Source organism: Erythrolamprus reginae, chromosome 1 (assembly GCF_031021105.1).
Source record: "Erythrolamprus reginae isolate rEryReg1 chromosome 1, rEryReg1.hap1, whole genome shotgun sequence".
Lineage (NCBI taxonomy): Eukaryota > Metazoa > Chordata > Lepidosauria > Squamata > Dipsadidae > Erythrolamprus > Erythrolamprus reginae.
The window spans coordinates 182,809,266-182,823,601 of record NC_091950.1 but is presented as its reverse complement, the minus strand read 5'-3'; the positions used below and the strand labels follow the sequence as shown (position 1 = coordinate 182,823,601).

General features: G+C 37.5%; 1 protein-coding gene across 9 annotated transcripts in view; it reads left to right on the top strand.

Annotated features, from left to right (window-relative positions):
* RBMS1 (RNA binding motif single stranded interacting protein 1) overlaps positions 1-14,336 on the top strand; it is a 200,793-nt gene that overhangs the window by 85,140 nt on the left and 101,317 nt on the right. For 7 of the 9 annotated variants that reach the window (XM_070731623.1, XM_070731622.1, XM_070731621.1 and 4 more), the window contains exon 2: positions 1,914-2,089. In XM_070731623.1, the coding sequence (XP_070587724.1) occupies positions 1,914-2,089 (176 nt within the window). Of the gene's footprint in view, positions 1-841; positions 1,057-1,913; positions 2,090-14,336 lie in introns of those variants that run through there. The other 2 variants (XM_070731629.1, XM_070731628.1) reach the window with 1 other exon arrangement.

Genomic DNA, 14,336 nt, shown 5'->3' with positions numbered 1-14,336 from the left:
TCCATAGTGGAGAATTTTGAAAACATTGTATCTTGACCTTTTTTTTTTTTTGCACTGAAATATTTCTCCAGCATAACATTTTGAATCTAATCAAGCTAGAAATAATTGAATAGTCAATAGTCATGAATCTAACATAAAAATGATTTTGTAATGGTTGGCCATTTTCCCCCCTTTTCTGTTCCCTTTTGCTTTTCTATATTTATTTTTTTTTCCTTCGATGACTATCATCTCCATAAACTATTAATTTTCAATAAAAAGACATACAGACTCACAAACATTTAAACACATAGTAGGGGTTACAATTACCCCTCTTTTCTTTGAAGTCAATTTTTAATACAGAAAAAAAGGATAAAATCTTAAATCTTTAAGTCAAAGTAATATTCTAAGTGAAAAGAAGAATTTTGTTTGCATATTCTAATAAACATAAAGTTAAATTGATAAAAAAGAAAAAAAACGAAAAACCAACAACAATAGCAACAGCAAGAAATATCAATAACATTTGATTATATTCATACAGTTTTCGTAACCTTATTTTCAACTTTATTCTTATCTATCCATGTATAAACTTTGTTCCAAATAATATAAAAATCAGATTCTTCTTGATCATTCAGCTTTTCTATATTTAAAGAGGGTACTTTGGAGGAGAAAATAAAATACTTTCAAATAAGTAAAACTTTTCTTCCCTCACATATTTTTAAAATGTGCCTTAAGAAAAAAAAATGTCTCAGCTTATTGACTGCCCATTCTTACCATAGGTTAACTCTGGGCAGCTTACTGTTACATATAAGTTAAAACATGAAAAGTTAAAATCAAACATTAAAACCAAATACACATGGGGAGGATGGGGGCGTGGTGGGGGAGGGGAAGGATCTATTATTACTATTACATTACACTCTGCGACATAGGAGGTCAGAATAGAGCTTTTAACCGTGATCATTCTTGTCTTTTCATTTTTGTTTAATTGGGTTAATTTCACAAAAAAAGCTAAGTAGGGCCAGAGCTGGTTAGTGCTTATATTAAAAATCATCAGGAAATCACTAGATTAAGGGTTAAACTGTAAGTATTATTTGAGTACTATTATTTATCGCTTTAATCAAAGCGATATGTTTTCTTTTAACCATGCTTGTGATGAAGCCTAAAAAGAGTCTTGTCTGCTTTAATTAATAGTACAAAGTACTATATTTATGTATGACCTGAAGAACCTTCTCTCAGTCTTTTCAAAAGGTGTGCAGGTCTTTTACGGACAAGATATATGCATTTCTTAGCATGATAGACTGTGAAAAACGAGCATCAAGGTCAATAGCTCATGTTTCAAATGTAATGAAAGGTTTCTCAGCTGCTTTCATTTAGCAGACAAGCCAGCTTCTGGAAGTATTAAGAAATTATTTTTCATGGAGATACTAATCACAGCTTGTCTGTATTTTTCACCTCTTTATTTTCTGTTTTCTGATTTAACACTAGAAGAATGCTGCATAATGTAATTTATGAGCAATGCAGAATGGTTGAAGTTCTCTTTATGCTGCAGAGAGAAGGGGGGGGGGGGAGAAAGAGAGAGAAATAATATTGCTAAGACATGTCTAAAGTTTATTTTTGAGATTTCACTTCCAGAATGTTAAAACCCAGTTAAACTCCTTAGAAATATATTTTGTTTGCTTTGTATAAAAATTTAGAGATAATACTGAGTACTCCGTGCCAGGATTTGGAATGATGAAGTCCTTCATGAGATGAACTTACATTTGTATCACGAAACCTGTAAATACTTGGGAAGCAAGAATATTTGGAACATAGAGCCACAGGGTTCTGAGAATGTCTTATGTTCTTAAGAGGCTTCAAGGTTTTCCTAGAATGCCTTCAAGCCACTCTCCTTATTGTCTTATTGTCCCTTCTGAAACACTCTTCCTTTCATTTTTCAGCAGCCCATTGTGCCTGCCCATCCAATGGCTCCTCCTAGCCCCAGTATCACCAGCAGCAATAACAACAGCAGCAGCAGCAGCAACTCAGGATGGGATCAATTAAGTAAAACAAACCTGTATATCAGAGGGCTGCCTCCAAACACCACTGACCAGGATTTAGTAAAGTTATGCCAACCGTAAGTATGCTTATTGATAATGAATTCAGAAATGGGTGGTCAAAGATTTAAAGGGATGGACTTATGAAAAAGTTTTTTTTTCTTGGTCTGCCACCAAGACCCATATATTTTTTTAAAAATAATTAGTACAGAAATGTATCAGAACTGAGTTGAGAGCATAGATCTACAAAATAGGCTTAAGTCTAATAAATGAAGACCATAGTTCTACAACACAGGGTAAGTCTAATAATTGACTTTGATCAGTCTTCATATAATTGTAATGGAGAATTATTAAATTTATTCAGTCCTAGATACTTCTAAATTCTTAACAGTAGTTAGAAATTTATGCCTGCTTTATGGCAGTAATAGTGAATTCTGATCCTGATTCTTAAAGCAAGCATTTATATTTATCAAAAAACATTTATGGCCCATAAATATTTTAATGGAGATCAAAAATTATTATTATTAAATGTTGTATATTCCTTTTCTACTTTGAAAACTTTGCCCAGATACATATGAACCAGCCCCCCCACTCCCAAACTTGACAACTTTAAGAATTGTGGGCTTCAATTCTCAGAATTCTGGGAGTTGAAGTCCACAAGTCTTAAATTTGCCAAGTTTGAAAACCTCTGATGTGAACAATAGACCTTTATGAGCTAACGCTCTGATGAAGTATTTATCTGGAAAGCCTTATTAGCAATACAGTGTTCCCTCGATTTTCACGGGTTCGAACTTCGCGAAAAGCCCACAGTTTTTCAAAAATATTAATTAAAAAATACTTTGCGGTTTCCCCCCCTATACCACGGTTTTTCCTGCCCGATGAGATCATATGTCATCGCCAAACTTTCGTCTGCCTTTAATAAATATTTTTTTTAATAAACTTTAATAAATAAACATGGTGAGTAATAATCTAAATGGTTGCTAAGGGAATGGGAATGGGAAATTGTAACGCATCCCCCGTGAAAATTGAGGGAACATTGTATACATAATTTAAGGGAAGTGTTGGTTTTTCATGAACTCTTTGAGTAAAACTAAGTCAATATTGTCTTAACAAGTGGCAGCACCTGGCCAACTTTGTTTAGGCTCAACAAGGTCTGCCATGGTTTGTAGTTGGGCGGGGGACCTCCAGGGAATACCTTCTGTAGATTGGCCTTCCTGCAGCCAGAAAATAAGAAAAAGTGTTCTTCAGAACCTGGCTCTTCGGGAGAGTACTTGGGAAGGAGATTGAATATTAAATGAGGACCCGGATTGTGGGAGCAATATGCTGGCTCTGTTAAAAAGTGCTATTGCTAACATATTGTAAGCTGCCCTGTGTCTAAGGAGAAGAGCGGCATAAAAATCAAATCAAATCAGATCAAAGAAAGAAAGAGAGAAAGAAAGAAAGAAAGAAAGAAAGAAAGAAAGAAACATGTAGACATCTACTGAGGTCAAAAGAGTGTGCCATAGATGTTGCTATGCTATGCTGTAATTTTACTACTGTAAACATGTGGTATGGTGCTCAGAATCTCCTAATAGGAGCAGCATTTAATGTACAGTAAATAAATAAACATCATAGTTGCATGCTAGACTAGGCAGGTGAAAAAACAGTCCAGAAGGATGTTTTCAGTCCAAAGAATACTACAGGGTTGCATCCATGAAGTCACTGCAAGCAAAGGTCTACCTTTACCTTAAGGCTAATATCTGTGCTACTTATTTTTGGTTTTAAGGTTAAAACCTCAAAGTGTGTATATAGTAGATGTATCCCATTTAAAACAAGACTTTTCACTCAAAGTATCATACTGTAAATGAATCTACTATTTTGCAAATGAAGGAGCTGGAAAGCCAGAAATTCAAAGTTATTGCAAAGCCACCCTATAATAACATTTCATAAAAGTGTGCAAGTTCTTTTTCCATGAGTCTGGTTAACTGTTTTTGACTTTTCATTATAAAATCAGTTGGCTTCGTTATCAAGTTAGATATTATGTAGGCTGGTGATAAACTCGTTTGAGGAAGATCTTTGTATAGTTCTTCTAAACTTTGATCAATGAAAACACAGTATTGTGAAAGTTACTCTGCAAAGCAAATGATTCTTGGTCTTTACTGTGCTGACCAGTTCTAGTAGATCTTGCTTAACTTTTATCTTTAGAATTCTATTTCTTATTAATAATGCTTTATTTGTACCATAAATACACCGTATTCTTTCATTCCAGTTGGGATAGGAAGATCCAATTTTATCAACTTTTAAATAAAAATTATAGATTGTTTTTGTTCTGCCTTCCTGGGCATATTAATGGTTCTGCATTAATATGGCAGCAGAAAACTATTGTGGAATTTGTAATTGGTAGGTCTGGTGGAATGCAGCAAGTCCACCAACCTAAATGCTATGTTCGATGGTGTGTAAAAACCCTAGCCCTAAACTTAGAAGATAAAACTACAAATGCTCCTTTCGATTGCTCTTAATCTACAGGTTTTTATAACTGCGTAATATTGTATAATTGTCCATAATTCTACCTATGTCTCTGCTTTCATAAACAGTATTTTAAGACCTATATTGACTTCTGCTCTATTCCCATTCCATGTATTTTTCGCTATACAGTGTATAGTCCTTGCATGGGGTGTGAATATAATTTGCTTTGATGATTATCGGGGAAACACAAAATGCTTTTAGGTCCCTCACTTTGATTCCTGTGCAATGCATGGTTTTATATTGTGAAACTAATGTCACAAATATCCATTAAGTTGGAAAGAATTTTTATTATTCTTGATTTTTAAAAAAGAAAGGGAAAAAAGTCTTATATTCTGTGGTCATCATAATAGATGGCTAATCCATTCATAATTGAATACAACTAGGTTGTAAAACAATCTCTGTATATTTATACAGTTCTTATGCTTTGATATCCATTTGTTTCTAGTCATTGTTTTAATCTGGGATAGAGCTAATAATATCCATGGTAAATAAAACTATCTTTTAAAAATAGATAACTTTTGGCCTTTGCAAGAGTTTTTATCTAATTGCAGAAGTTTTGCATCTTACTGTTGCATTAGTAGCACTGCAATTACAGTAAAAAAAAAATTAAGGTAGGACTTTATGTATTTTACAACAGATTAGGGTAGATGCATATTTTTGATAGTAAAAAATGTTTCTTGTTGCCAGCTTGTTTTGCCTTTGGATCTCTTCCATTTCTTACCTGTGACCACCTGGCCCCTGTAACTAGTCTTCCACTTGCCTTTTTTCTGCCAGATTGGAAGAGACATTTGGGGTCACCAGGGAGAGCAGATGTTTTCAGAGGCTATTAGAAAGATTCTAAAATAATTTAGAGGAATAAAGCTCTGTTTTCAGTTAGTGGCCATATGTTGGGAAATGAAGATACAGTATTTATTTAGTTTTGCATTCAGACATCCAGTTCTTTCTCCTTTTTAAAGAGGAAAATGGTTAGGCCTGCAATATGATTTGGAGATTCAGTACTTAGTTTAGTTGTATTTCTTTTCATATTTTTTTCATACAATCAAGTCCTTTTTTAAAAAAACAAAATGCAAAATCCTATTATGCTAAGTCCTTAAAGGAGTTAAGTAGACTGTAATAATTGCCTTAAATACAAGTAGCTGATTCAGAAGAGGAACTCCTTGCTAGTAGTACTCAGGGAAGTCCCAAACAAACCTATGATACTTCAATTTAAGATGTATCTGCCACGCCAAAAAATCTCATTCAATCATGGCAGTTTTCTTTGAATGCATCTCGGATTGTATTTTCTATGTGATTTGTGGCCTTCTTTGTTAGCAATCATAGTCTTTTAAATGTAGGGAATTCATTAGTTAGAAAAGCAAAAGTCAAATATTAAATCCATTTTTAAATAAATTATTCAGCACATTACAGTTAGGTTGCAGAGCATTTTATTGCATTCCTATAGGAGTATAGCTACAGTCACAGGATATTTTCCGATTGAATTAAAAAAATGTGGTATTTCGGGAGTATGCATGGCCATATCAAGTCTTTTGTGCTTTTCATTCCATTTTAAGCATTTTAATTTTATTTCAGAAAAGTTTGCCACTGCTTAAGTAAAAGCACTGGTGCAAGATCCTTTCCCGTTGGACAGTAGTTGGGAAAGGATTATTTTAATAGATTAGTGGAACTGCATATGCTAAGTGTCTTTTCTAAACTGGAAAGTTGAGGTATAGATAATAGGCTGTGCAAATTAGAGGGAAAAACGGTACTTCAGAGCATGGTTGCCCTTTATTTAACATTCTCAGCCACTTCTTACATTAGCTACCCTTTTTCCTGAGGCCACAGTTTGCTGACAGATGTTATGTTCTTGGCCAACATAAAATACAAATTTTCTTTGAACCTGAGTCACTGAACAGGCCCCCTCCCCCACCTTCACTCCAATACACTTATATATATTTTCTTAACACAATGCTTGGAAATTGATGATTCCCTTTATGGTAGTGAATTTATTGCAGGGGTAGGCTGGTTTATCTTTGAGGAACTTTCCATATTAATGACCATTCAGTGTTAACAAAATCTAAATAGCTTTTGGATATGTAAAATGTTCTATTTGGCTGCTGCTATTTTAATTATTTTCATAGAAAGATCAAAGAAAATTGGGTGGTGTGCATATTCCACTGTACTGTGCTCTTGGTTTAATGAATTGCAGCTTCACAGATTTTTTTGGTACTGCAGATATTTTTTTTCTTACTTAATAATGTTTACCAAACCAAGGATTTGTCCATTGAATTGATATTTTACAGCAAACTAAACCAGTTATGTAAATGTATGCAAATTATACAAAATGATGAAATTTAATGGCCTTCACTTCCCCTAGCTCCTGTTTAAAAATCAAAGTTTTATTATAATGTATGCATACATTATTTTAACTCATTCCAATTTCATTTAGTCCTTGAGTAGAAATGAATAGGAAATTATGTGGGCAGTCTATTGCAGTCATCAACCTGTGGTCTGGGGACCACTGGTAGTCCGTGAGAAAATTTTGGTGGTGCATGGAGAAATCTTGGCCCCTGGGCCAGATATAGCCAAGAGCAATTAATCCAATCCAGGAAGAAAAAAGGAGATTAAAGGAAAGGAAGAAGAGGAAAGGAGAGAAGAGGAAAAGAAAGTGAGGAAAGGAAAGGAAAAGAAAGGAGAGGAGAGGAAAAAGGGACAGGAAAGGGAAAGGAAGGGACTACAGCTACAGCTCTGGAATATGGGACTGGCTTTCCCAACAACATCGGCAAACCACCATCAAATAAGCTTCAATTATTTTGTAATAATTACACTACCTTTAATAATTTTGTTACAATTAAACAACTTTTAAAGATTCTGCTATGATTAAATAAGCATTTACAATTTTGTTATAATTAAATAAACATTTATAATTTTGTTATGTTAAATAGGTGCATCTCTTATTAATAAAATTGAAGTTCTCTGATCATTTTAGAGATATATTATCTTTTAAAAAATCATAGTAGTGGTCTGCAGGATTTCAAATAATGAACTGGTGTCTGTGGGATTTAAAATTATGAATATGGTGGTCCCTGAGGTTCAAAAACTTGGGGACCCCTGGTCTATTTCATGATACAATGATCTTTTGGTGTAGAGTTTCCATTTCAGAACCAATAGCCATATTTACTTATAACTTACCCTAAGTATCAGGCTGCTATATGTTGCTTGATCTGTGTGAATGGATGACACCAACAGTCTTATAAGGTTTCGTTCATCATTGGTTTGTTGCAATATTGCAATAATTGTGTTGAGCAATTCGATAACACCTTGATCCGGCCACTAAGTGAGATGAATGGTTTTTTAACAGGTTATAGATACGTAGGTAGGTAGATAGAGTACTTAGTACTTCTAAGTACTTAGATTGTAAAATATGTTCATTCTTGGATTCTGAATCTGGTTTTTTTTTTAATTTGTTTGTTTGATTTGATTTGATTTGATTTGATTTGATTTGTATGCCGCCCCTCTCTGAAGACTCGGGGCGGCTCACAACAGTAATAAAAACAATATAGTAGTGGAACAAATCTAATATTAAAAAACATATAAAACCCTATCATCATAATAATCCAAGTTTGTAAAAAGAACACAGAGCCACTAATGATAATTACATTCTCTGGCAGGGAGGGATCAAGGAGAAGAGCTGAGAATTTAAGAAAGAAGAATTGAGAGGTTTGCCTGCGTATTACAGATTCATATAAATATCAGAATTCTAAAAGAATTTGGCTTAACATTGAACACAAGTAAACACCACTCATATGATGAAGCAGTATTTCAAAGACTTTCTGAAATTTGCTACTGTTATTGTAGTTATCTTTTAAATTGAAAATATCTTAATGCCTTCAGTGTTGTAACAGTGGCGGTGGTAGTAGTAGACATAAAAGAGGGAAAAATCTATTATCTGCCTTCTAGTCATAGGAAGGGGTGGGTGGAAGAATCAATTTAATTAGCCAAGAAATACTTTCCTTTTATGGTTTAAATATTTCTATTTTGTCTGGAATCAGTTTTGATCTTGATTAATGATTTTAAGTAGAACATTATTCAGTGATGCAACTTACATTGATGTGCTTACTTTGAAGTCTTGGCTGACTAATTATAAATAATTATATTGGTCAATAGGATACAGCAGAGCATCTTAACTGTTCTTTCAACTGAAATTACTTTGGCATCTTCCCAGGTTTATAGTAAGTGAGCCCCCATCAATAAAGCGTGTGGGCGCATTTGTATCATCTAATATGTTATAAGCCAGAACCAGCGGAGTCTCCTAGATGAGATGATGGGTCAGGTTTACTACAGTTTTTCCTTCAGTGAGAGAACCAAAGGTGACTTAAAAGGAGACTGTCTGAAACTGATGGATCCTCAGCTTAGTGGGACTCCCTATTTGGAGAAAAAGGAGTAGGGGCCTCAAGTTCCTTCTTCTAATTAGCTAGTTGTATGTTTGCAACAGTTGTTTGCAGTCTTACGTTTGTGAGAATTTGGCAGTACAGCTATAGGAGATGAAATATTTTAAACCAAATGCGAAGATTGTTGTTCTGTCTTGGCTGCTGATTTTTTTAAAAAATCCTATATGACAAGGAACAAATACAGTAATCAGGGATTTCAGTAATTTAAACCTCTTCCCTTTTTTTAAAAAGAGTAAAAAATCAAGTCCCAATGAAGATTTCTATTTAGGTGTGTCCAGCCTTATTTTTTATATTCACAACACTTCGTTGTTTCCGTATTTAGGATTGGCATTAAATTTTCCTGCTGCATCAAACAGGTTTTTTTTTTAATGTCACTTAATATTTAAATCCTTCCTTTCTGTATTGTAAATGCCTTGACTTTCATTCCCATTTCATTGTTCTATGTGTTTTATCAGCAGTTTTATAAGGAGAAGAATGCAGGATTCAAAACATAACATTTTTAATAGTTACACTATTTTTTTCTGCCCACACATTTTCACAAATAAAATGTAAACATATAACTCAGAGTTCTTAGTAACCCCACGGCATTCTTATTCCTAGAGAAACAGTTTCGAATAGAGACAAGTGATGTAAAATTTTGAAATCATTAAATGAAATTAAAATTGTGTGATTCGTGTACAAGAGTAATTTTAAGTATGCAATTAATTTGTGCTTCCTATATTGCAAATATTTTGTGTAGAAAAGGAGAAATTTTATGATGAAACACATTATATAGCATTGCATGTGCATATTTTTTATAACTGTGCTTGAAATAGCTTAAAATACTAAATATATAGCAGTATATGCTTTCCCATATTTCTGTTTGGTTTCTTCACATTTGTATTCCATCTCTTCACTTTTCTGATACTGGGCAACATCCGATACCAGCTGACATCTGCTCATATACCAGGTGTTTCTTTTGCTCTCTCCTCCTACTTTCCCATTCAAATCAGACCTTCTTAAAATATAGCCAACTAACAGCCAGCACTAAATTGGTGCTAGTTAATAGTTAATGGGGTTAAAGAGGCCCTGGACCTGGATCACTTATAGGAATTCATTTTCTATTCATTTCATTTCATTTCATTTTATTGGATTTGTATGCCGCCCCTCTCCGTAGACTCGGGGCGGCTAACAACAGTAATAAAAACAACGTGCGACAATCCAATACTAAAAAGCTAAAAACCCTTATTTTAAAAACCAATCATACATACAAACGTACCATACATAAATTGTGGAAGCCGAGGGGGAAAGAATATCTTAATTCCCCCATGCCTGACGACACAGGTGGATTTTAAGAAGCTTGCGAAAGGCAAGAATGGTGGGAGCTATTCTAATCTCTAAGGGGAGTTGGTTCCAGAGGGCCGGGGCCGCCACAGAGAAGGCTCTTCCCCTGGGTCCCGCCAAACGACATTGTTTAGTTGACGGGACCCGGAGAAGGCCAACTCTGTGGGACCTAATTGGTCGCTGGGATTCGTGCGGCAGAAGGCGGTCCCGGAGATAACCTGGTCCGATGCCATGAAGGGCTTTATAGGTCATAACCAACACTTTGAATTGTGACCGGAAACTGATCGGCAACCAATGCAGACTGCGGAGTGTTGGTGTGACATGGGCATATTTGGGAAAGCCCATGATTGCTCTCGCAATCCTCTCTTGACCCAACCCCCAGGCTCTGTCTCTCATTCTACAGGAGTTGGATTTTCTTCTCACATCTGCAAACTCCAATTAAGAAACTCTACAGGGTACACACATGCAAAAATGCCACAAATATGAAATCTTTTCAGTTCAAGACAATCTTCCCCAACTATTATGAAAAAGGTTAACTACAATATTGAGTTATTTTGATCTTGGAAAACTTCCAGAATGGCTGGAATGACCCATTTCAAAAATTGAAACAATTGTTTTTAACTTTAAAATAGAGTACTGTAATGTATTCTTGTGTATAGACATGAGCAATAAATCAGCTTAACCATAACTTGATGCATAGCCCTGATTCTTTGTGCCTGACAATTCCCCAATAACAGTGGTATGTTTCATAAATCTAGTTACATTTGTACTTAAGTGTTAAGTACTAAATTCCATCTCACATCATTGATTTCTAATTAGAGAAGAACTAACAGAAATTAAGTAGAAATGTATATCATATGGAAATAGACAATTTTTCTTGCATGTTATTATAAGAAGGACAAGAGCAAATGTCTATTATAAACGAGCACCATTAAAAAACAAAGTCTCGTAGTACTGTATGACCATTGAATGGCCATCATGGAGACTTTAGGATGCAATCTTGTGTTTCCTATCAGGGTGAGTGGAAAAGATGGGTTGTTGGACAATAAAAGATTAAAAGAAAAAAACAAAATAATGGAGCCCTGGTAATTTGTTTCATTTTTAATGTGCATTAATAGGATATTTCTTTATCCATTGTTTGTAAGTACAGTACTCGTTTACAGATAGTCCTTGATTTATGGTCATTTGTTTAATGACGGTTTGAAGTTATGACATCCTCAGAAAAAGTGACGTATAATCCAATCTAGGCGTTATGACATTACACCCCCCTGTGGATCATAAGATTGCAATCCTGGCAACTGGCTTTGCATTTATGATAGTTTCAGCATCTTGCAGTTATGCAATTGTGATTCTCCGTACTGAAGGAGCGGGTCCAGCAGTCACATGGGTTGCTCATGTCCAATCCGGTGGAACTGAGCCTAGTGTTAGAAAAGCTTGCCGGATCCGCCCCTTCCCCAGAATTCGCTCAGTTCGCATATCCTGCGGTTGTATTGTGATAGCTCGTTCAACATTCTAACACCTTCCCTTCGATCTTTTTCTTCAAAAGTAGTAAGAATTGTTTTATCATTATTATTTACTTGCACTAATAGCGCCAGCCGTTTGCGGCTCGGCTTTTTTCCTTTGGAGAAGTTGCGGTTTCGTTTTCCCCCGGCGGTTTTGCCGTGTACGATCCTCGCGGCCGCTTGTGGATTCTTTTAATCCTTTGGCCTGGAGGTTCTGGTGCAAGTATTAATCTATTGATTTATTGATTCTTTATTGTATATATAAATATTAAAGGGCTTAAGAATACCTCCTGCGGAGTGAGACGCCTCTATAGTCTCCTGGACTTAGTCGATCGCTTCCCCTTTAAGAGAATTTTACGGAGCGATTTTTCGGCGCGAAGGCCTTCGCGCCCTTTTTAAATCTAGGCCTCTCGTGTTGGCCTCCTGCCAGCCGCGTAGGCCTCAGTCCACCGCGTGGATCCCGGAGCGGGCCTTGGGGGTCCCAGGCTAAATTCTCCACCGGCTAAGCCTCCAACCAGAGTGCCTTGGTTTACTTAATTAATAAGTTTAGGGAGGCTGGCCCCGCTGGATCTGGGGACACGAACTCTGGGTTTGCCCAGATTGTCCTCAAGTCTCAGCAGCTTCGAGGCCTCGAAGCAGGATCCATTCCTCTTGGGAAGTCCTTGAAATTCTTCTCCTTATTTATTCAGTTATTGGCTCAGCCTTGTCTTCTGTTAATTGTCAGACTATGGCTACCTTTCCCAAGAGAGGCACAACTAAAGGTCCCAGAGAGGCCAGGCCTACAGGCGATGAGATTACTAGTATCCCCCAGGCCTCTTCCTCCTCTTCTCCAGGGGCCCGCCCCTCGACCAAGGTCACCAGGGCCGAGAAGAGAAGGGACCTAGCCCTACAAAGAATCCATGACAAATCAGCTAAACGTTTGAAAGTGCAGGCCCAAGTAATCAGTAGTCAAGACCCCCCAGAGGCTGCTAGTCTACCTCCTTCTGGGGTCCCTGTGTTATCTCTGGATGAGCCTAACCTAGACAGACCCCAACCTAACCTATGGGGCATAGGTCCAGAGGAACCAGATATTATTGAAGATTCCCCCCAGCCAGGATCCTCCCAGGCCTTTAGGGATTCTTCTGCCATCCCTGCTGATATTTCCAGTTTACCTCCTGAGTTCCAATCTATTTTTGCTGTGTTGTCCAAGGCCATTGATGCCAAACTCTCCACCATCAATGAGCTTCCCTTACCTCCTCCTCCTTCTCGTCCCTCCCGCCCCTTGGGTTCTTCCCCAGCGGTTAGAGCTCCTATTCAGGATGATTCAGATTCCTCTCAGGACGAATATGAGGATATGGAGGATGATGAGGATCCTTTTCAGGGCCTATCAGATGATGAGGAATCCCAAATAAAGGTTCCTTCTCCAATTACCATTTTTCCTTCTCAATTATTCAAATCTCTCCTCCTCAAAGCTAGGATTTCTACGGGATTAGCGGCCCAGGAGAAACAAGCCTCCACTTCCACTGATCCCCCGGAGGAGAATTTACCTTACTTCACAGAGGAACAGGAGGATAACGAGGTAATTCCTATGCCAAAATTGTTTAAAGATGCTTTACTCAAACAGTGGGATTTCCCAGCCTCTGGCCTTAATCCCTCCACCAAGGACAGAAAGTTGTACAAACTTTCCTCTTCCTATGAAGAGCTTCTATCCTTTCCCAAACCGGATGAACCTGTCAAGATCCTTCACTCGGCAGCGGCTGTGCCAGGCGAGGCGGAGGAAGTCCTCCGCCCAGAGGACAAGCGCATTGAACAAATGCTCAAAAGAGGATTCACCGCGAATTCCTGGGCCATTAAAAGTTCTGCAGCGGCCTCCTTTTTCTCCAGAGCCATGCTGCTGTGGCTTCGCCAACTTCAACAGCATATTCCTCCCGATGACTTGAGAGGTCAACAAGACTTCAACAAGGTCTTTGCAGCTGCCCAGTACGTGGCTGATGCCACCTTGCAATCTACTAGATTTTCTGCTAAGTCTATTGCAGCTTCTACAACGGCAAGAAGACTCCTATGGATTCGCCCTTGGCAAGCGGGAGTACGCCAGAAGTGGCAGTTATCCCAGGGACCCTTAAAGCGCGACCTTCTCTTCGGTGATCTTCTGGATCCACTCCTCACGGAAACCACGGACAAGAAGAAGGTTTTGGGTCCAACCACAAAAAAGGCTACCAAAACGCAGTCCTTTCGTCGCCCAGGGCGCCAGCAAGATCAAACGGCTTCCTATCAGAGATCTCCAGGTCAGTATTCCCCCCGCTTTCGTTCCCAAGGTAGGAACTCCAGGGGTAGAGGTTTTCGCTTCCAAAGGGGAGCTTCCTCTAACAGGGCTTCAAAAAAACCTAGATGGTAATCTCTCCTCTATTCCCATAGGGGGTCGCCTAGCCCATTTCGCCTCTAATTGGCGTCTCACCTCCAAGGACCCCTGGGTCATTGACACTGTTCAAACAGGCCTTCTTTTAGAATTTATTTCTCCTCCCCCTAAACGTTTTATTTCCTGCCCTTCTCCCAGGTCCTCCTCAGATTGTAACCGTATGGAGGAGGCCATT